Genomic DNA, 22,121 nt, shown 5'->3' on the forward strand with positions numbered 1-22,121 from the left:
GAGATCCTGAGTGCCCTGGAGCAGGTTTTCATCAAGGATCAATCTGTACTTTGCCTCAATCCTGACTAGTTTCCCAGTCCCTGCCACTGAAAAACATCCCCACAGCATGATGCTGCCACAACCATGGTTTACCGTAGGGATGGTGCCAGGTTTCCTCCAGATGTGACACTTGGCATTCAGGCAAAAGAGTTCAATCTTATTTTCATCAGGCCAGAGAATCTCATTTCTCATGGTCTGAGAGTCTTTAGGTGCCTTTTGGCAAACTCCAAGCGGGCTGTCATGTGCCTTTTACTGAGGAGTCGCATCTGTCTGGCTACTCTACCATAAAGGCCTGATTGGTGGAGTGCTGCAGAGATGGTTGTCCTTCTGGAAGGTTCTCCCATCTCCACAGAGGAACTCTAGAGCTCTGTTAGAGTTACCATCGGGTTCTTGGTCACCTACCTGACCAAGGCCCTTCTCCCCTGATTGTTCAGCTTGGCTGGGCGTCCAGCTCTAGGAAGAGTCGTGGTGGTTCCAAACGTCTTCCATTTTAGAAGGATGGAGGTCACTGTGTTCTTGGGGACCTTCAATGCTGCAGACATTTTTTGGTACCCTTCACCAGATCTGTGCCTCGACACAATCCTGTCTCTGAACAGACAATTCCGTTGACCTCATGGCTTGTTTTTTGCTTTGACATGCACTGTCAATTGTGGGACCTTATATAGACAGGTGTGTGCCTTTCCAAATCATGTCACATCAATTTAATTTACCACAGGTGGACTCCAATCAAATGGTATAAACATCTCAAGGATGATCAATGGAAACAGGATGCACCTGAGCTCAATTTCAAGTCTAATAGCAACGTTTCTGAACACTTATTTATATAAGGAATTTTGTCTTGTATTTTTCTTTTATACATTTGGGAAAATCTCTAAAAACATTATTTTTGCTTTGTCATTATGGGGTATTGTGTGTAGAATGCTGAGGAAATATGTTTATCAATCAGTTTTAGAGTAAGGCTGTTACGCAACAATACTGTGAAAAAGTCGAGGGGTCTGAATACTTTCTGGAGGCACTGTATCCCCGCAAGCATGCTATGACACCGACATGCATTTCTCTATGTCAGATGGCTACTGCGTCTGCTATACAGATATAGACATTTAAAAGGAGGGTAATTCATACATTTTTGACCAGAATATTTCGTATAAAGATAAGCATTATATTGTTAGATTATAGGAGTAACTCTGGTAGGCATGAAACAGTCTTCCTCATCTCGAGTTCAACTGTCAAAGTCAGCCGGAGCGCCAGGGCGCACTGCCTTCACATCATAGGCCTGCAGTAGCTAAAGCTTAATAATAGCCACACCATACCAAACCTTCACAAACGTTTCTAAACTTTATTAGGGTAATATCAAAAGTAAGTCAAGCCATTGTTTATAATGTAAACCAGGGGAAAAAATCACTACGCTCCCATGTGCCCCTCTAAATAACCACACAACGCTCCCCAAAGCAACAACAAAAAACATTGAAAACCCTCCCCTATTTTTGACCACCCTCCACCCCAGTAAATTTCGATCTGTCCCTAACCATGAATAGGCTATTTTCATAGTGAAAACAACTTATCATTAGTTACGATCATTAACAAAGGGTTACAATGTACCAACCACTGGACCAGTTCGTTTGCATGGACCGGTTTCCCGGGCGGATGGAGATTTTTCTTATGGACCAATGGAAGGGTCCGCTTACGCGGGGCACCGGGCCATGCAAACGAAGTTACCCAATAGCCAATAAGAATGCAAAGATTTCTACTGGGAGACCAATAATCAGCGGCATTTGCCTGGCGCTCCTACTTGTGTTGAGTGGATCATGGTCTAGGGTGGGACAACAGCTACTGACGTCTCCACATATCCTAGTCGCTCCGGTTCTTATACGTTCCGCAATTTATGTGTCAATTAGAACCGCATGCAATTTGGTTGGTCAATTTGGGGGAAGGATTGCGAGTATTTAGGGAAATAACTATTTCCGTGCCACTGAATTAACCGAAATAACAATCGGAAATGGACGAGAAGTGTTTTACGAAGGAGATCGACTTATGGATCGAGCAAATCAACGACTGCAAACAGCTGTCAGAGAGCCAAGTCAAAACGCTTTGCGAAAAGGTAAGGTATACGGAAATATAACTTTCCACTGTAAAATGTTTCAGTGTAACATTTAGGGGGATGATACTATACATATTGCGCAGTTTGTCGCTATCAGCACTTGCCAAATAGCTTATAACATAATCCTGTCTAGTTTCAAGAGCGGTTATTTATATAGACCTACACGCGAAAGTAGGCTATCTAAAATGTTCGTCAGCCTTTCAGAAATGGTAACATGTATGCCTTACAAATTATAGAACTATTCGAATGTGGTTGTTTGACCCTTCCATTCTTCCCAGACATTCTTAAAATGGCGCCGATGTAAGTAACACAGTGCACAAGTTCTCATTCTCCTCAGCTGTAAGACTGTTTTAGCATTTCACTGCAGCAAAATGAATGGTTTATTTTGAAGAAGGCTAACCTTTACATAAATTCATATAAACAAGTTTTTGTTTTGTAATTTTTTTTTAAATGGCAAACCGTGTCAGTAGTGGTGGCCCAACTTGAAGACCAGCTAAAGAATGCAAGCCACATAATGTTACCTGGTTTACTACCAACTCATCCAGACTGTCTCATTTTAGTTATGGGGGGGGGGGGGGGGGGATTTAGCGTCATACTGTATGACTGAGTGTCCTGTGGCAAAATCATTGCGTTTGTCGAAGAAATGTCAAGCATTTTTGTTTGATATAGTCAAACCATACACACTTGAGTACAGTTGTAAAACAGACATACACACATCCTGGATTCCCACCCTGAGTGAACTGAACTGTGGGACACGACAAGAACTAGGTCAGACAGAAGTTTCACTTTATCAAGTCATCAGTACACCACCTAGAGTCTGAGCAGGGATTCTTCATAGATAATCTTTTCACTTGGCTGTTACACTTATGTATGGGCTTAATACTTTTTTTGAATAACCAGGTGTGTCTACTCATGTACTCATTTGACTTGTTTACAAACAGGTGATTCATGTCCTGAGATGATTTGTAGGTTAGAGGCCAGGATTACGGTATGGATGAAAATGGTACTCGGCTAGAATTTCCCATTGCCAAATATTCACCACTAGGCTACAAGCCTGTGGTGTTCAGTCTCAAGCGAGTGGTTTTGCCATTTACTCAATGGTTTCCATTTTGTTGTAATCAGTTTTCTCACACACCCCTGAACACGTGATTGACCAGCTCTTAAACAGTAGGTGTAAGCATAGTAGTGGTGTGGTTTTAGAGCGCACATTTGCTCAGTGATGGCTGATGTATCCATCCCCTGTGCATTTTGGTAATGTGTTCAGCAGAATGTGCAGCCAGAGTAAAAATGGCCTTGGCTGTGATTGATTCTGAGTTGCATCACTACCACATTGTTGCTGGGCTCTGACTCAATATAGCACTGGTGGAATGGCCTCTGTCTTGGGATACAAATTACAGAATGGGGGGGAAAGAGTGATTTACTGATTAACTTTACACATTGTTTATTCTGTGAAATCATTCTAGGCTAAAGGTTTTCTTATTACTATTGTCTAGTCTATTTTTTATTTTTTTATTATTACACTCTATTGCACTATTTCCTGGTCTGGCATGTTTAATTATTTAACCTTTTATTTATCTAGACAACAAATTCTTATTTACAATGACGGCCTGCCGAAATGCAGAAAGCCTCCTGTGGGGACAGGGCTGGGATTTAAAATAAATGTTTAAAAAATATATAGGACAAAACACACATCACAACACTACATAGACTTAAGACGACCACACATGGTAGCAGCACAAAACATGCTACAAACATTATTGGCCACAGACAACAACACAAAGGGCAAGAAGGTGGAGATGGCAGTATATCATGCAAAGCAGCCACAACTGTCAGTGTCTGTGATTTGAGTCTTTGAATGAAGGGATTGAGATAAAACGGTCCAGTTTGAGTGTTTTCTTGCAGCTCGTTCATCGCTAGCTGCAGCGAACTGAAAAGAGGAGCAACCCAGGGATGTGTGTGCTTTAGGGACCTTTAGCAGAACGGGTATTGCATGTGGAGGATGAGGGCTGCAGTAGATATCTCAGATAGGGGGGAGTGAGGGTTTTATAAATAAGCATCAACCACTGGGTCTTGTGAAGGGTATACAGAGATGACCAGTTTACAGAGGAGTATAGAGTGCAGTGATGTATCCTAGAAGGAGCATTGGTGGCAAATCTGATGGCTGACTGGTATAGAACATCTAGCCGCTCGAGAGCACCCTTACCTGCCTTTTCTATAAATGATTTATCCGTAATCTAGCATGGGTAGGATGGTCATCTGAATCAGGGTTAGTTTGGTAGCTGGGGTGAAAGAGGAGCGATTACGATAGAGGAAACCAAGTCTATATTTAACTTCACCCTGCAGCTTTGACATGTTCTGAGAGAAGGACAGTGTACTGTCTAGCCTTACTCCCAAGTACTTGTATGAGATGACTACCTCAAACTCTAAATCCTTGTGCAGATGATACAATCTTATACTCAGCTGGCCCCTCCTGGATGTCACTTTTTCATAGCCTCTAGTAGAGTACTTTTGCAAGATCACCCCACAGTCTGTCTGCAGTTCTGTTGTACAGACGTTTCAATGCCATGACAGAGGGTATCACGTCTGCTGCAGACGCAGTTGATGAGCTTATTTCTCCAGTCAGGTGTTTGAAGGGAGCTAGGAGTGTTCATGTTTCAAACTTGTTCTCAAATGCCATTTGAAATAGCAGCAGCGGTATGAGAACAAGCACATTCTTGAGCATGCAATACGGATATCCTCAGTATGAAATCCTCGTCGACCCACTGTGCTGTCAGACTCCGCATGCTCATGGAGCTGACATCGCTGGTCCAATGTCAGTCGTGAAGCTAGTAGCAGTGACGCCCATAGCAAGTAGCTCATGGATGTGCGTTTCAACAATACTGTAACACTGGTAGGGCAACATGTGAAAAATAGCGCCTACTTGGTAGTGTGTACTGGGGCTCGACTAGTCGGCGAAAGCCAACATCATCCACGACAGAACGGTTGATTGTCAAGCAAAATGAATTCCATTATCTTGTCATTAATGGATTTCGCCTTTGAGTTGTTTCACTGAAATTTTCTTACTCTTTCAAATGACTGCTTGACTTGAACTTTTGGTGTTGGAAGTGTGTGTGTGCTTAGTTTTCTGCTTTTGTTCTAAGTAGTTGCTGAATGTCTGGGGGTGATGCAATTTCAAATGAGTAATTAGGTTTGTGGTATTGAAAGATTTCACCCCCCCCCCCCTCGGAAAATAATAGATGACAAAAAGCAGCACAAAGTTGCATATGGCCTATCTTTGACATTTCAAAATAGATCTAGACCTCAGACATTGGGCTAGGTTAGGAATGCTGTGTAGCTCTTTATTTAAAAAAAGAATTGTTGCTTTGTCATCTACCTATGTTTATTTTGGTATGCACGTCAGCTTTTACATTGGTTTTGCACATCGGTGCTAAACTAGACATCGGGCCGATGTTGGCATTTTTAGCTAATATCGGCTTACTCCGATATGCTTACCGATCGTGCACCCCTAATTGTAAGTTCAGTCACTCGCCCCAACTGTGTGTGGTGGAGGCAAGCTAAACTTCGGAGAGGGGGCAGTGTGGTGGGGGTACCTGTACCAGACAGAGGGAGACAGGCCAGGGCACATGGTGAACAGATCTCCAGGTGGAATCCAAGCAGCAGGCAACGGGAGTAGGTGTCACACCCACTTGGGAGAAGCTTTATTTTTGGGGGGAGGCAGATTCCTTGTAGAAAATCCCAGCTACCTAACGTAGCTAGCAAGTCTCTGTCCTCTTTTTTTTATGTTTTATTTTTTTATTTTTTTTCCCCCCCACATGGAAAAGGTCGTTAGCTAGCTATATTTCATTTCCGGCATATGGTACTTTACGACGTGTAATTATCTGACTTAAACTAATTTGAGTGCCACCGTGTATCATATTTTTGATCAATTACTATTCTATTTTTACTTGGGTTTTATTTTTACTAGTCTTTTGTATTCACTTTTTAGATTGTCGAAAGGTGAACATGTAAGCATTTCATTGCACTGTGTATGACGAATTAACAAACTTGAGGTTTTTAGCTGGTGCCAGCAAGGCATATCTTTAGTAGGTGCGGTTATGAGGGGTGAGGCATTTACGTCATCCATTCAATATAGACATGTTGAGATCAGTTGTTTTAGGTTACTGATGAAAGATGAGCTGTCTTCTGAGGTCATACCATATTGTAAGCTGTATTGACTCTGTTATATACTACATTATGTTTACCGAAGTCCCACTGACCTATAATAGTTTGTCGTGTTCTGGCCTATATCTGATACTTTTTATTTGTAATTTCTACTCAAATTAATTTGGAAAAATATCAGGTTTGTTTAATATGCCTTGGTCGTGCTGTTTGTCTCCTCCATCTGCCAGTGTCTCTCCCTTGCTTTCTCAGGGTGTTGCTGCCTGGACCAGAGATCTCTCGCTCATCTCTGACCCACACACAGTGACAGTCTTGCTCTACTCTATGCCTGCTCCTCTCCAAATGGGATTCATGCTCTAAAAGCTCCTTATACCACTCAACCCCAGTGTAGTTCTGCCAACAATGTATAATCCCAGCCAGACACCTCAAGGAGCATCTCTACTGATTTAGTTTTTAAATTAATTTTTTGTCCCTTGAATGGTCTGGAGACGGGCCTAGGCATATGTTGCCACTCTGTTTAACCTAGAACTTTTTTCAAAGACCAACACTGGTGCTTTTTTTGGGGGGGGGGGGAATTGCATGCAGAGCTATATTTGTTGCCAATGCAATCAGGTGCATTATATAACAGTAGTGGACTGTTTTCCGCTATAATATCTGCTTTGCCTCCAGCAGGCCTTATTCTTCTTAGAGCTGCCCTTCACAGTCCACTGGTTTCTAGGAACTGCATTGCCATTCAACTAGCTTGCCAAATGTCATTGGTCTATTTTCTTGGAGGTTACAGGTGGGAAGGGAGGATCTCAAATGTTTTGCCATGTAGCCTACAACAGCCTTATGTTTTTTGTCCAGGGTAAGGAAAGACTTTGCCTAATTGTGTGTGGTTTTGTCCAGGCAAAGGAAATTTTGACCAAGGAATCCAACGTGCAGGAGGTCCGATGTCCTGTTACAGTGTGTGGAGACGTCCACGGCCAGTTCCACGACCTCATGGAGCTCTTCAGAATCGGAGGGAAGTCTCCAGACACAAACTACCTGTTCATGGGAGACTACGTGGACCGAGGCTACTACTCTGTAGAAACTGTCACACTACTTGTAGCACTTAAGGCAAGTATTGTTATCGTACCCTTGGAATTTTGAATGACCTTTCAAATATGAACTTTCCCTACGAGAGTGCTCAATGATAATTTGCACAGGGCTTTGTGACATAATGCTAAGACACTCATTCAGAATGCCCTGGTAGGCTATTCATTCAACAATGCTGTTTAGTAATCCCCTGTATTTGAACATTGATCGCAGGTTAGGTACCGTGAACGCATCACAATCCTTCGGGGGAACCACGAAAGCAGACAAATCACACAAGTGTACGGCTTCTACGACGAGTGCTTAAGGAAATACGGCAATGCAAACGTATGGAAATACTTCACAGACCTCTTCGATTACCTTCCTCTCACGGCCTTGGTAGATACTCAGGTAAGAGGTGTTCATGTTTTAAGTATCCCTATGTCTTTGTTATTACAGGGCTATCACTCCATTAGTGTGCCTGTGCAGGAGTCGTTGTTGATGAACCTGGCCTGAGTGGAATGGCAACCATGTATTGTGCTAATTCGGTTGAGTAAACGTTGTTAAGCTAGATCCTTGTTGTCATTTTGAGGTTTCACACATTTAATCCATATGAGGTTGAATCTGCAGTGCTTTAACTGTTGTATGCTGTAAATAAAGACTCACTCAAGGGTATGCATCATATGTCTCAGTCAAACTGTTACTCAGAGTCAGAACCAATATTTAAATGATCATGTAAAATGTTCTGTTTTCTTTCCCTTATAAGATATTCTGTCTTCACGGAGGCCTGTCTCCGTCCATAGACACGTTGGATCACATCCGAGCGCTGGACCGTTTGCAGGAAGTGCCACACGAGGTACATGGCTCAACAACCCTGCTTCTGAGTATACACTGCTGTCTCATTGCTGCTAGTTAGAAGTAGCTTTTAGGTACAAGTCTAGGATAAGTTAGGCTTAGGAGCAGACAAACTTCAACCATTTGGTCGAAAAACACAACGGACCATATCAGCTTTCGATCCTACTCTATCTTATTGCCTCCCCCGCTCTGTGACCCTATTCACCATATAGATCTTTATCCATATCTTTATTACTATGCTGCTTACACACGTCTCCTCTCTTCCACAGGGCCCCATGTGTGACCTGCTGTGGTCAGACCCAGATGACCGTGGGGGCTGGGGCATCTCCCCCAGGGGGGCCGGCTACACCTTTGGCCAGGATATATCCGAGACATTTAACCATGCCAACCGCCTTACCCTGGTCTCCAGAGCTCACCAGCTGGTTATGGAGGTAAGCTGTCTGTCGCTGATTCGCCATGCTTGAAATCTCAAAGGTGATCATAATGTATGAAAGTTTATCTGAATGCATTAAGTTAGCCCCCTCATTCAGGTTGATGCACATGTACTATAAAATGTTGTCTGTAGGATTGTCAGATTTCTGATTCACTACTACACTGTTCTCCTGTGTTTTGTTTGTTTTTTTCCTATAGGGTTACAACTGGTGCCACGAGCGAAACGTGGTAACTATATTCAGTGCACCAAATTACTGTTACCGTTGTGGTAACCAGGCATCTATCATGGAACTCGACGACACCCTGAAATACTCCTTGTAAGCATATTGATTACCGTTCAGTGAATGGCCAACTGTCTTCAGTTTGTTGCTCTACCAGTAAGGTCCTCTAGTTCTGAAGGAGGAAGTAAAAGGGCGTCTGTTAAATGACCTAAATGTAATGATCCATCAACTCTCAACAGGATTTTAGATTAAAAACAAGATGTGTTTGTTTTCCAGCCTGCAGTTTGACCCTGCACCTCGTAGAGGGGAACCCCATGTCACCCGTCGCACCCCGGACTACTTCCTGTAAAACCTCACCACTTGTACAGTATTGCCATGATTTATGAAAGTACCTTCAGCGTCCAAAACCATGGGAGAGGGGGGCAGGGTTGGGCAACACAGCAAAACATCAATGTACATAATTGTATTCACACCACTATTTAAGCATTCACAAAACATCTGTACATGGACCAAAAAGTGTTAAATTCTCCAAGGACTCTTAATTCCTTACTCCTCAAGCTCTACTCCCCTGTTTCAAATATCAAGATTAGCACAGTAACCAAGGTTTGTTAATTGAAACCTTTTCAATCCAATGCACCAAGGCTGATTTTGTGAATCTGCACCTTCAGTTTTTTTTTTACCTGTTTGCACTTTTTTTCTTCCCCAATGCAGATGGTTTTTATCTCAATATCAAATGAACAGGCTGAAATTTTAGGCGGCCTTTTCAAATGGCTCTTGCACTAAAAAGGGTGTTATCATTTATTACAACATCATAGTGTGGAAATGTATATAAAGCACAGGAAAATCACAATTGACTGGACTGGGCCTTTGTGATTTTACAAGTCAGTAGATGGCTGTTAAACTCTACAGCAAGTTTTATTTTTTTGTCTTAAAAAAAATAAAATAATTGTCACCAGGTTTTTGCTGGGTTAAACAGATGCCCTTCCAATTGTGTATGGCAGACAGATCAAGAAATGCCATTGGAAACAGTCACACACTAAGTCATAATCATGAGGAGTGAGTTTGTATTGAGGGATCCTGTTGAATAAAGAATGAAGTTGCTCCTTGACTTGATGTGTTTACTCAATTGATTTTTATGGCTTCATCTGATAATGCTGATGGACTTGACTAATGATTCTGTGATCTAAGTGATGGCACAATATGCTGACAAGAGTAAACTATGATTGTAGGTGAAGAAAGAAAGCTACCATGGATGCTGAGGATATTTTGTTTCTTCATTACGTCCCTTAGTCTCATTTTCATATAGCTAAGCATTAACTTCACTGATTTTAATCGTACTGTAGGGATAAATACTTCGGATCCAACAACCAGTAAGCCACTGCTAATTTCCCAAAATCGTGTTACTGTTGATAGGTGTATCAGATATAACATGGAAATATACAAATTATGGTGAGAGTGCCGTCTCATGGCAGGACTCGAAGTTACAACACGGAATGTGTGTCAAGGTAAAGATTTGGAGCTACATGCGACAGCTGATGGAAAAAGTATCGTCATACTTGAGTAAAAGTGAAGATGCCTTAATAGAAAATGACTCAAGTGAGAGTCACCCAGTAAAAGAGTATTTGGTTTTAAATGTAGTTAAGTATTTAAAGTAAAAGTGTGTTTCAAATCGTTTATATTAAGCAAACCAGACGGCACTATTTCCTTATTTCTGTTTAAATTTACGGCTAGCCTGGGGGATCTCTAACGCTCAGACAATTTATTATCGAAGCATGTGTTTCGTGAGTCCGCCAGATCAGAGGCAGTAGGGATGACTAGGGATGTTTTCTTGATAAATTCATACATTTGACTTTTTTTTTTTTGTCCTGCTAAGCATTCAAAATGTAACGAGTACTTTTGGGTGTCAGAAGAAAAAAAAAAATACCTAATTTGTTTTATTACGCTGGGACCACTGATTGACAGCCTACAGAATTAAAGAGTAACATGCGCAGATATAATTTTATACATTTTGGACGCAAAAATGTACAGAAATGTAACGTTACAAAATATTAGCATAAAAATAGATACTGGGTGAAATTCTGTTAATGTAGCTAAATGGGGAAAATCACTTGTACAGGCATATCACAAGACTACTCATTTGCTTCCCCCACATTTAGCAAAGCGAAAGCTTAGTTGGCTGGCCATCTGATATAGTTCCACTGGCTGCTTGTGCTTCGGTTTGGCCCTGTTGACGTTTAAAAAAGAATTATCTGAATTTGCTTTAAAACATTCACAGTAAGTAACGGCCACTTACATAAGATGTAGTTATGTCTTGGGTGTGTTGAATGTGTTCTTCGTATGTCTAGATAAATGTAACTAGGTTGAATATGGTTGCTAGTAAGACGGGGCCTTGCTGACAACGCTGTTAGCTAGCCGCGTTAGCTTCGTTTTCTGGCTGTCGTTCGCAGTAACAGTTACTGTTACCAAAAAGTATTATTGTTAAATGTTAAGCGTAACGCTAGCGTTGAGTCCATCTTATTTCAGCATTGGACTGCTTCAGACTCCCTGTTTTGTTGACAGTTGTCCAGACAGTAACGTTAGCTGGAATCGAGGTTAGCTCATGTAATATTCAACCTATACTAATGGTAACTAGTAAGTTAGTGCGTGAACTGGTAGCTAGCGAATTAGTTTGCTACCGTTAGTTAGCTACGTTACCTGTCTACCATAACATGTTTTAAAATCTTACATGGCAAGTGTTTCAGTAACGTTAGGTACCTACTGGCGTTAAGCTAGTTAGCGAACGTTAACGTTAGTAGCTAACAGCATCCAGGGAAATTGCCTTCTAGCTAACATTAGCTAGCCACCTTAACTAATGTCGCTAACTGTTAGCCAAGTAGGTCCCTGTGTCACCTAGCGATATAACATGTAACTTTATGGCCCCCGATATTAGTCATCACTCTGTTAGGTAACGTTTACGACTGAAGGTGACAACCGTTTTCCTGTTATTTTACAGATGCCAACAATTAAACTGCAAAGTTCAGATGGAGAGATCTTTGAGGTGGATGTGGAAATAGCAAAGCAGTCTGTGACAATAAAGACAATGCTGGAAGGTATGTAGTAGCTAGCTATGTACTCTGTAGTTATGCGGTTGTAACATGAGGTTCAACATCATTGACGTAGCCTACATAGCTATTAGTACATATTTCACAGTTCAGACGGTAAAATACATTTATCAAAACTGTCTTGCAGCATCTGTGTGCACTTGTCTAATGGTTGTCTTTGATAGATTTGGGTATGGATGATGAAGGAGATGATGATCCAGTCCCCCTCCCGAATGTGAATGCGGCTATCCTCAAGAAGGTAAGTGGAGTGGACTCACTGTCACACATCCCATATCTGGTGCAATGGACTGAGGGACAGGTAAACTGTGGAGATGGCCATGGAAAACCTTAGTAAAGTGCCTGCTCCCAACGAGAGCTTGGTTTATTATCTATAATTCCATTCTTCTCTGTTGTATTGTACATTCATTCTATCCATAGTGGTACAATTCAATTGAACCCAAACCAGGCTTGGCTTTTCTCCTAGAAGGGAAACGTTTTGGCACAATTTGAAACCGATAAAAGTTAAACTTGTAGACAGAAGGATGGTCTCAAACCTGTAACAGAGATCCTTACCTATGTGGGAGGCACTGTGAGAGTCCACGCTGATGGTAGGGATAGTTCTCCTTAGGGATGAACACTACAGTCCAGTGTTCATGTGGTCAATGGATGATTTGAAGAGTATAACATAACAAAAGCGCCTCTCATAATCACTATAAACGAAATGGTGGGATTGTCTGCATCAGGTGTTTCGTCCATCCAACCAGTGCTAGTTGGATTTATACTGTGTGAAGGGTTGTAGGATTAAAGTTTACTTTTGTTATTTCCTTCTCCCTGGCAAATTGTACAATGTCTTGTGCATGCGTCCCTCCAACTGAGAGACAAGCTGCTTTGTTCAGCAACTGTATCCATGTAATTAATGGATCTAATTTTGTTTGGGGAAATGTGTTTGCATAGTTAGACAACTTACATGTCCTGCCTGGCTTGTGGTGAAACCTGTACTGAAACCTGAAGTTCAAGTAAAATGGAAAACCAATCTTGATGTCTGTCCTTAGGCTGTCAGTTTGGCTCTTACATCTGTAGAATAGCATTTATATCTCTGCCAGAAGCATGAATCTCCAAACAGAAACCTTCCTGTGTGCTCTGTGACCTCCTTCCTCGACTTAGGCCTTTTGAAACGGGACTGGATGGAAGATGGACTCCTGGCATGTCTGACTGTTGATTCGCTCAGTGTGCATGGACTAGTTGTTCTTCACTTTCCTCCCTACAGGTGATCCAGTGGTGCACCCACCACAAAGATGATCCCCCTCCCCCCGAAGATGACGAGAACAAGGAGAAAAGGACGGATGACATCCCCGTCTGGGACCAGGAGTTCCTCAAAGTGGACCAAGGGACCCTCTTCGAACTTATTCTAGTGCGTACATACCGCCTCCCACTTACAGGTAGCCTAGCGGTTAAGAGCGATGGGCCAGTAACCGAGAAGTTGCTGGTTGGAATCCCCGAGCTGGCAAGGTGGAAAAATCTGCTGTTCTGCCCTTGAGCGAGGCAGTTAACTCCCAACCACAACAACTGCTCCCTGGGTGCCAATGACGTCGATTAAGGCTGCCCCCAGCACCTCTCCGATTCAGAGGTGTTGGGTTAAATGCGGAAGACACATTTCAGTTGAATGTATTCAGTTGTGCAACTGACTAGCTAACCCCTTTCCCACTCACAGAAAGAGTTTGACACCTGCACACTTACAAGGAGAAAGTGTCTCAGATCTTGAATTTAATTTAGGCAATGGTTAGCTTGCTGAACATACTGTTGTACAGCACTAGTCAAGTGCTTTGAGTGACAAGTAGGTGCTTAATAACATGTTATAATTAGAGGTAGTAGTTCATTATTAAAGGGCCTTACACACAGGGAGTCAATAGCGCCGGCGACGCCGCCCACACTTTATAAAGCATCAAACTCTGGTGGTACAAGTAGTGGCTGTTATGATACCTCTGGATTATCCCAAAAAACACAACCCAGAAAAAGGCATCCAGCCCCTGTAATTTGATTGGTCAATGAGAGGAGGCAAAAGTAACATTTTTGTATTTATTTTTACCTTGAGCGTCCAATAAATTCCCTATGTGGGCGGCAGGTGAAGCCCCTACCTGTGGTAGTGTCAAGGTGCTAATCTGCCGCCTGCTTTGCATTGAAACACATGGAGGCGGCTACGTTTTCTTTTCCTGTGTGTATGCGGCTCAGGAAGGATCAGGTATGTGCATATTACATGAAACAAGGACACTTAATGCATTGGTTATTTTGCAAAACATTTTTGTAGTGCTGGGGGCTTTTAGGAATTGTGACACAAGTATATCATTTGAGCAGCAGGTTTGACCCAGCTCTTGAAACTTGTTTACATAGCCTAAGCTTAGGGCTGAAATAGTTCACGTGGAATCCAGGCATGTCAAAGCATTTGCAGTTGCTTTCATTCGTCATTCTCTTTTATTTTATGTTTAGGCTGCAAACTATTTAGACATCAAAGGACTGCTAGATGTCACCTGCAAGACGGTGGCCAACATGATCAAAGGAAAGACCCCAGAGGAGATCAGGAAGACGTTCAACATCAAAAATGACTTCACAGAGGAAGAGGAAGCCCAGGTAATAAGGCCTTCTGTGGTTCTCAGGATGCCTCCCAAATGGCGCTCTATTCTCTACCAGTGGTTCCCAAACTTTTTATAGTCTCGTACCCCTTCAAACATTCAACCTCCAGCTGCATACCCCCTCTAGCACCAGGGTCAGTGCACTCTCAAATGTTGTTTTTTGCTGTCATTGTAAGCCTGCCACACACACACTACGATACATTTATTAAACATAAGAACGAGTGTGAGTTTTTGTCACAACCCGGCTTGTGGGAAGTGACAAAAGAGCTCTTATAGGACCAGGGCACAAATAACAATATAATCAATAATTTTGCTCTTTATTTAACCATCTTACATATAAAACCTTATTTGTTCATTGAAAATTGTGAATAACTCACCACAGGTTAATGAGAAGGGTGTGCTTGAAAGGATGCACATAACTCTGCAATGTTGGGTTGTATTGGAGAGAGTCTCAGTCTTAAATTATTTTCCACACAGTCTGTGCCTTAATGTTTTCATGCTAGTGAGTGCCGAGAATCCGCTCTTGCATAGGTACGTGGTTGCAAAGGACATCAGTGTCTTAACAGCGCGATTAGTCAAGGCAAGACACTCTGAGTGCAGCCCTATCCAGAAGTCTGGCACTGGCTTCTGATTTAAGTTAAATTTTTACTGAACCGCTTGTTGCAATTTCGATGAGGCTCTCTTGTTCAGATATCAGTAAGTGGGCTGGAGGCAAGGCATGAAAGGGATAACGAATCCAGTTGTTTGGGTCATCCGTTTTGGGAAAGTACCTGCGTAATTGCGCACCCAGCTCACTCAGGTGCTTCGCTATATCACATTTGACATTGTCCATAAGCTTGAGTTCATTTGCACACAAGAAATCATATATTGATGGAAAGACCTGTGTGTTGTCCTTGTTAATGCAGACAGAAAAGAGCTCCAACTTCTTAATCATAGCCTCAATTTTGTCCTGCACATTGAATATAGTTGTGTAGAGTCCCTATAATCCTAGATTCAGATCATTCAGGCGAGAAAAAACATCACCCAGATAGGCCAGTCGTGTGAGAAACTCATCATGCAAGCGGTCAGACTAGTGGAAATTATGGTCAGTAAAACATTTTTTAACCTCATCTCTCAATTCAAAATAACGTGTCAATACTTTGCCCCTTGATAACCAGTATGTTGTAAAAGTGTTACATGGTCGCTGCCCATATCATTGCATGATGAAGAAAATACACGAGAGTTCAGGGGCCTTGCTTTAACAAAGTTAACCATTTTCACTGTAGTGTCCAAAACTTCTTTCAGGCTGTCAGGCATTTCCTTGGCAGCAAGAGCCTCTCGGTGGATGCTTCAGAGTACCCAAGTGGCGTTTGGAGCAACTGCTTGCACGCCACTCCGTTACGACTCCCTGTCATGGCTTTTGCGCCATCAGTACAGATACCAACACATCTTGACCACCAAAGTCCATTTGATGTCACAAAGCTGTCCACTACTTAAAAAATATCCTCTCATGTTGTCCTGGTTTCCAGAAGAGGATGTCTTAATTGACCCCCCCATAAACATAATGGATATGCAGTTGAAGTCGGAAGTTTACATACACCTTAGCCAAATACATTTAAACTCAGTTTTTCACAATTCCTGACATTTAATCCTAGTAAAAATTCCCTGTCTAAGGTCAGTTAGGATCCCCACTTTATTTTAAGAATGTGAAATGTCAGTATAATAGTAGAGAGATTTATTTCAGCTTTTATTTCTTTCATCACATTCCCAGTGGGTCAGAAGTTTACATACACTCAATTAGTATTTGGGAGCATTGTCTTTAAATTGTTTAACTTGGGTCAAACATTTCGGGTAGCCTTCCACAAGCTTCCCACAATAAGTTGGGTGACTTTTGTCCCATTCCTCCTGACAGAGCTGGTGTAACTGAGTCAGGTTTGTAGCCTCCTTGCTCGCACATGCTTTTTCAGTTCTGCCCACATTTTCTATAGGCTTGAGGTCAGGGGTTTGATGGTCACTCCAATACCTTGAATTTGTTGTCCTTAAGCCATTTTGCCACAACTTTGGAAGTATGCTTGAGGTGATTGTCCATTTGGAAGACCCATATGCGACCAAGCTTTAACTTCCTGACTGATGTCTTGAGATGTTGCTTCAATATATCCACATAATTTTCTCTCCTCATGATGCCATCTATTTTGTGAAGTGCGCCAGTCCCTCCTGCAGCAAAGCACCGCCACAACATGATGCTGCCACCCCCGTGCTTCATGGTTGGGATGGGGTACTTCGGCTTGCAAGCCTCCCCCTTTTTCCTCCAAACATAACGATGGTCATTATGACCAAATAGTTATATTTTTGTTTCATCAGACCAGAGGGCATTTCTCCAAAAAGTATGATCTTTGTCCCCATGTGCAGTTGCAAACCGTAGTGGCTTTTTTATGGCAGTTTTGGAGCAGTGTCTTCTTCCTTGCTGAGCGGCCTTTCAGGTTATGATATAGGACTCGTTTTACTTTGGATATAGATACTTTTGTACCTGTTTCCTCCAGCATCTTCAAAAGGTCCTTTGCTGTTGTTCTGGGATTGATTTGCACTTTTCGCACCAAAGTACGTTCATCTCTAGGAGACAGAACGCGTCTCCTTCCTGAGCGGTATGACGGCTGCATGGTCCCATGGTGTTTACACGTGCGTACTATTGTTTGTACAGATGAACGTGGAACCTTCAGGCGTTTTGGAAATTGCTCCCCAGTATGAACCAGATTTGTGAAGGTCTTTCTGAGGTCCTGGCTGATTTCTTTGATTTTCCCATGATGTCAAGCAAAGAGGCACTGAGTTTGAAGGTAGGCCTTGAAATACATCCACATGTACACCTCCAATTGACTCAAATGATGTCAATTAGCCTATCAGAAGCTTCTAAAGCCATGACATAATTTTTTGGAATTTTCCAAGCTGTTTAAAGGCACAGTCAACTTAGTGTATGTGAACTTCTGACCCACTGGACTTGTGATAGTGAAATAATCTGTCTGTAAACAATTGTTTGAAAAATTACTTGTCATGCACGAAGTAGATGTCCTAACCGACTTTCCAAAACTATAGTTTGTTAACCTCTTACATCTAGATGTTCCGCTAGCGGAACACCTCGCCAATATCCAACGATAGAGCGTGGCGCGAATTACAAAGTCCTCAAAAATCCCAAAACGTCCATTTTTCAAACATATGACTAATTTTACACCATTTTACAGACAAGACTCTCCTTTATCTAACCACATTGTCCGATTTCAAAAAGGCTTTACAACGAAAGCAAAACATTAGATTATGTCAGGAGAGTACCCAGCCAGAAATAATCACACACCCATTTTTCAAGCTAGCATATAATGTCACCAAAACCACAGCTAAATGCAGCACTAACCTTTGATCTTCATCAGATGACACTCCCAGGACATTATGTTATACAATACATGCATGTTTTGTTCAATCAAGTTCATATTTATATCAAAAACCAGCTTTTTACATTAGCATGTGACGTTCAGAACTAGCATACCCACCGAAAACTTCCGGTGAATTTACTAAATTACTCACGATAAACACAACAATTACTTTAAGAATTATAGATACAGAACTCCTTTATGCAATCGCGGTGTCCGATTTTAAAATAGCTTTTCGGTGAAAGCACATTTTGCAATATTCTGAGTAGATAGCCCGGCCATCATGGCTAGCTATTTTGACACCCACCAAGTTTGGCACTCACCAAACTCAGATTTACTTTAAGAAAAATTGGATTACCTTTGCTGTTCTTTGTCAGAATGTACTCCCAGGACTTCTACTTCAACACCCAATGTTGTTTTGGTTCCAAATAATCCATAGTTATATCCAAATAGCGGCGTTTTGTTCTTGCGTTCAAGACACTATCCGAAGGGTGACGCGCCGGCACGTATCTTGACAAAAAATTTCAAAATATTCCATTACCGTACTTCGAAGCATGTCAAACGCTGTTTAAAATACATTTTTATGCGATTTTTCTCGTAAAATAGCAATAATATTCCGACCGGGAGATGTTGTTTTCGTTCAAAGACTGAAAGAAGAAAATGGTGTCTTCACATGCACACGCGCACCCGTGTCATTGTTCTCAGATCGACCACTATCCAAATGCGCTACTGTTTTTCGCCCAGGGACTGCAGAGTCATCATTCCCCGTTCTGGCGCCTTCTGAGAGCCTATGGGAGCCTTAGAAAATGTCACGTTACAGCAGAGATCCTCTATTTTCCATAAAGAGGCTATAGAAGGACAAGAAATGGTCAGAGAGGGCACTTCCTGTATGGAATCCTCTCAGGTTTTGGCCTGCCATATGAGTTATGTTATACTCACAGACACCATTCAAACAGTTTTAGAAACTTTAGGGTGTTTTCTATCCAAATCACACAATTATATGCATATTCTAGTTTCTGGGCAGGAGTAATAACCAGATTAAATCGGGTACGTTTTTTTATCCGGCCGTGAAAATACTGCCCCCTATCCCCAACAGGTTAACAAGAAATTTGTGTAATGGTTGAAAAATAAGTTTTATGTCTCCAACCTAAGTGTATGTAAACTTCTGACTTCAACTGTACAGTTGTGGCCAAAAGTTTTGAGAATGACACAAATATTCATTTTCACAAACTCTACTGCCTCAGTTTGTATGATAGCAATTTGCATATACTCCAGAATGTTATGAAGAGTGATCAGATGAATTGCAACTAATTGCAAAGTCCCTCTTGGCCATGCAAATGAAATGAATCCCCAAAATAACATTTCCACTGCATTTCAGCCCTGCCACAACAGGACCAGCTGACATGTCAGTGATTCTCTCGTTAACACAGGTGTGAGTGTTAACAAAGACAAGGCTGGAGATCACTCTGCCATGCTGATTGAGTTCGAATAACAGGCTGGAAGCTTCAAAAGGAGGGTGGTGCTTGGAATCATTGTTCTTCCTCTGTCAACCATGGTTACCTGCAAGGAAACACGTGCCGTCATCATTGCTTTGCACAAAAAGGGCTTCACAGGCAAGGATATTGCTGCCAGTAAGATTGCACCTAAATCAACCATTTATCGGATCAAGAACTTCGAGAGCGGTTCAATTGTTGTGAAGAAGGCTTCAAGGCGCCCAAGATAGTCCAGCAAGCGCCAGGACCGTCTCCTAAAGTTGATTCAGCTGCGGGATCGAGGCACCACCAGTACAGAGCTTGCTCAGGAATGGCAGCAGGCAGGTGTGAGTGCAGCTGCACGCACAGTGAGGTGAAGACTTGGAGGATGGCCTGGTGTCAAGAAGGGTAGCAAAGAAGCCACTTCTCTCCAGGAAAAACATCAGGGACAGACTGATATTCTGCAAAAGGTACAGGGATTGGACTGCTGAGGACTGGGGTAAAGTCATTTTCTCTGATGAATCCCTTTTCCGAATGTTTGGGACATCCGGAAAAAAACTGGTCTGGAGAAGACAAGGTGAGCGCTACCATCAGTCCTGTGTCATGCCAACAGTAAAGCACCCTGAGACCATTCATGTGTGAGATTGCTTCTCAGCCAAGGGAGTGGGCTCACTCACAATTTTGCCTAAGAACACAGCCATGAATAAAGAATGGTACCAACACATCCTCCGAGAGCAACTTATCCCAACCATCCAGGAACAGTTTGGTGACGAACAATGCCTTTTCCAGCATGATGGAGCACCTTGCCATAAGGCAAAAGTGATAACTAAGTGGCTCGGGGAACAAAACATTGATATTTTGGGTCCATGGCCAGGACACTCCCCAGACCTTAATCCCATTGAGAACTTGTGGTCAATCCTCAAGAGGCGGGTGGACAAACAAAAACCCACAAATTCTGACAAACTCAAGTGTTGATTATGCAAGAATGGGCTGCCATCAGTCAGGATGTGGCCCAGAAGTTAATTGACAGCATGCCAGGGCGGATTGCAGAGGTCTTGAAAAAGACGGGTCAACACTGCAAATATTGACTCTTTTGCATTAACTTCATGTAATTGTCAATAAAAGCCTTTGACACTTATGAAATGCTTGTAATTATACTTCAGTATTCCATAGTAATATCTGACAAAAATATCTAAAGACACTGAATCAGTAAATTTTGTGAAAATTAATATTTCTGTCATACTCAACTTTTGGCCACGACTGTATACCAGGAGCTGTGCCAGGCCCGCCACATCTGTTGACACATCCAGCTGTAACGCATATAATTCACTGGCTTGTACGCGAAGTAGTAATTGTTTCAAAACATTTCCTGCCATGTCACTGATGAGTCGTGAAACAGTGTTGTTTGATGAAGGCATTGTCTGTATAGTTTTTTTATGCCTTTTCTTCCAACATTGTTCCAGCCATATCCGTGGCAGCAGGAAGAATTAAGTCCTCCACAATAGTATGGGGCTTGCCTGTCTTAGCCACTTGGTTGCTCACTATATAAGACGCTTCTAGCCCCTTCTAATTAATGGTATCTGTTGCTTTTATACATGTCTTACAACTCGAAAGTCGTCTTTATTCTCGCTCAAACTCCCGTGGCTTAATTTTTTAAATGGTCATGCTTTGTTTCTAAATGTCTGCGCAAGAGTGGAGGTTTCCAGTGAGAGAGCAATAGTTAATGTGATTGGATGTGAATTATTTGACATTGTTGTTATTTCACTGAACACTAGATGGTTTGTTTCACTGTCAAAAAACGAGGCTACTCAGGCGAGGGGGAAAAAACCTCACTCACATGTATAGCCCTGTTGGAAAATATAAATGTACTGTTTGAAAAAGTGAATTATAAAAAAATATATATATAATAATTTGCGTACCCCCGTCTGCTCTATACTATTCTAGTCTATACAGTGCCTTACTTTTGATTTGACCAGAGCCCATAGTGCACTATAAAGGAATAGGGTGCCATTTGGGTCATAACCTCAGTCCTGAACACAGAGCTCCTGTGATAATAGGACTGATGTGACACTGTGTGGCCTTTCCATTGTCTCCCCCCTCAGGTACGCAAGGAGAACCAGTGGTGTGAAGAGAAATAGAGGAGGATGCTGCCAACACTAACACACTGAAAGGATTGTTCCAGTAATTGGTTGCACTGCGTTGTTCATACTTGTTAATATTACATTTAGTCTATTAGAGCGACAGACCTCCCCCCGTGTACTCATAGCATGACCATTTCCATTGCTTGTATTGTGCGAAATAATAAAAATAGCTATTTCATGTTTTTACTCATTTTACTTCACTTTATATTCACATGAGAGTCTGGGTTTTCTTTCCAATTTCTAGAGTAGATGCACCGCTCTCCCCATTTTTTTCAATTGCTATACTATTTTTTTACTGAACATGTTTACATATTTTTTGTTGTTGAGTCAACTGAAATGATGGCTCAATGCTGAATTTTGTAACCGCAGTCTCTTCTGTGCCGTTGTTTTAACGTCATCTTAGGGAGACAAGCTTTCATAGGTCATTTGAAGTGGGGGTAAATGTGTGAAATGTCCTGTGGACTGGAAATACTTGAAGTGTGTGTGCTGTCTTTCACACAACTTATGGTATTTACCTATTAAGATTGGATTGGAATCTTTTCTCAGTTCT

At 42.0% G+C, this 22,121-nt stretch overlaps 2 protein-coding genes across 3 annotated transcripts; both read left to right on the top strand.

The window, feature by feature from the left end:
- Positions 1-1,816: 1,816 nt before the first annotated feature.
- LOC106603816 (serine/threonine-protein phosphatase 2A catalytic subunit alpha isoform) lies at positions 1,817-9,964 on the top strand. Of its 2 annotated transcripts, none has more exons than XM_014197980.1 (7): positions 1,817-2,137; positions 7,184-7,393; positions 7,586-7,759; positions 8,115-8,204; positions 8,473-8,634; positions 8,834-8,952; positions 9,133-9,964. In XM_014197980.1, exons 1-7 carry the CDS (start codon positions 2,036-2,038, stop codon positions 9,203-9,205), a joined length of 930 nt encoding a protein of 309 aa, XP_014053455.1. In that variant the 5' UTR covers positions 1,817-2,035; the 3' UTR covers positions 9,206-9,964. The 2 variants fall into 2 exon arrangements, with proteins under 2 accessions (XP_014053455.1, XP_045573290.1); XM_045717334.1 differs by having other exon boundaries at positions 8,834-8,863.
- A 1,066-nt stretch (positions 9,965-11,030) lies between these two features.
- On the top strand, positions 11,031-21,748 carry skp1 (S-phase kinase-associated protein 1). Its single transcript, NM_001140965.1, has 6 exons — positions 11,031-11,130; positions 11,849-11,945; positions 12,122-12,195; positions 13,204-13,347; positions 14,421-14,561; positions 21,533-21,748. The coding sequence occupies exons 2-6, from the start codon at positions 11,849-11,851 to the stop codon at positions 21,566-21,568; spliced, it is 492 nt and encodes a 163-aa protein (NP_001134437.1). The 5' UTR covers positions 11,031-11,130; the 3' UTR covers positions 21,569-21,748.
- The last annotated feature ends 373 nt before the right edge of the window (positions 21,749-22,121 follow it).

This window comes from Salmo salar, chromosome ssa04, assembly GCF_905237065.1.
Source record: "Salmo salar chromosome ssa04, Ssal_v3.1, whole genome shotgun sequence".
In the NCBI taxonomy this organism is placed as follows: Eukaryota; Metazoa; Chordata; class Actinopteri; order Salmoniformes; family Salmonidae; genus Salmo; species Salmo salar.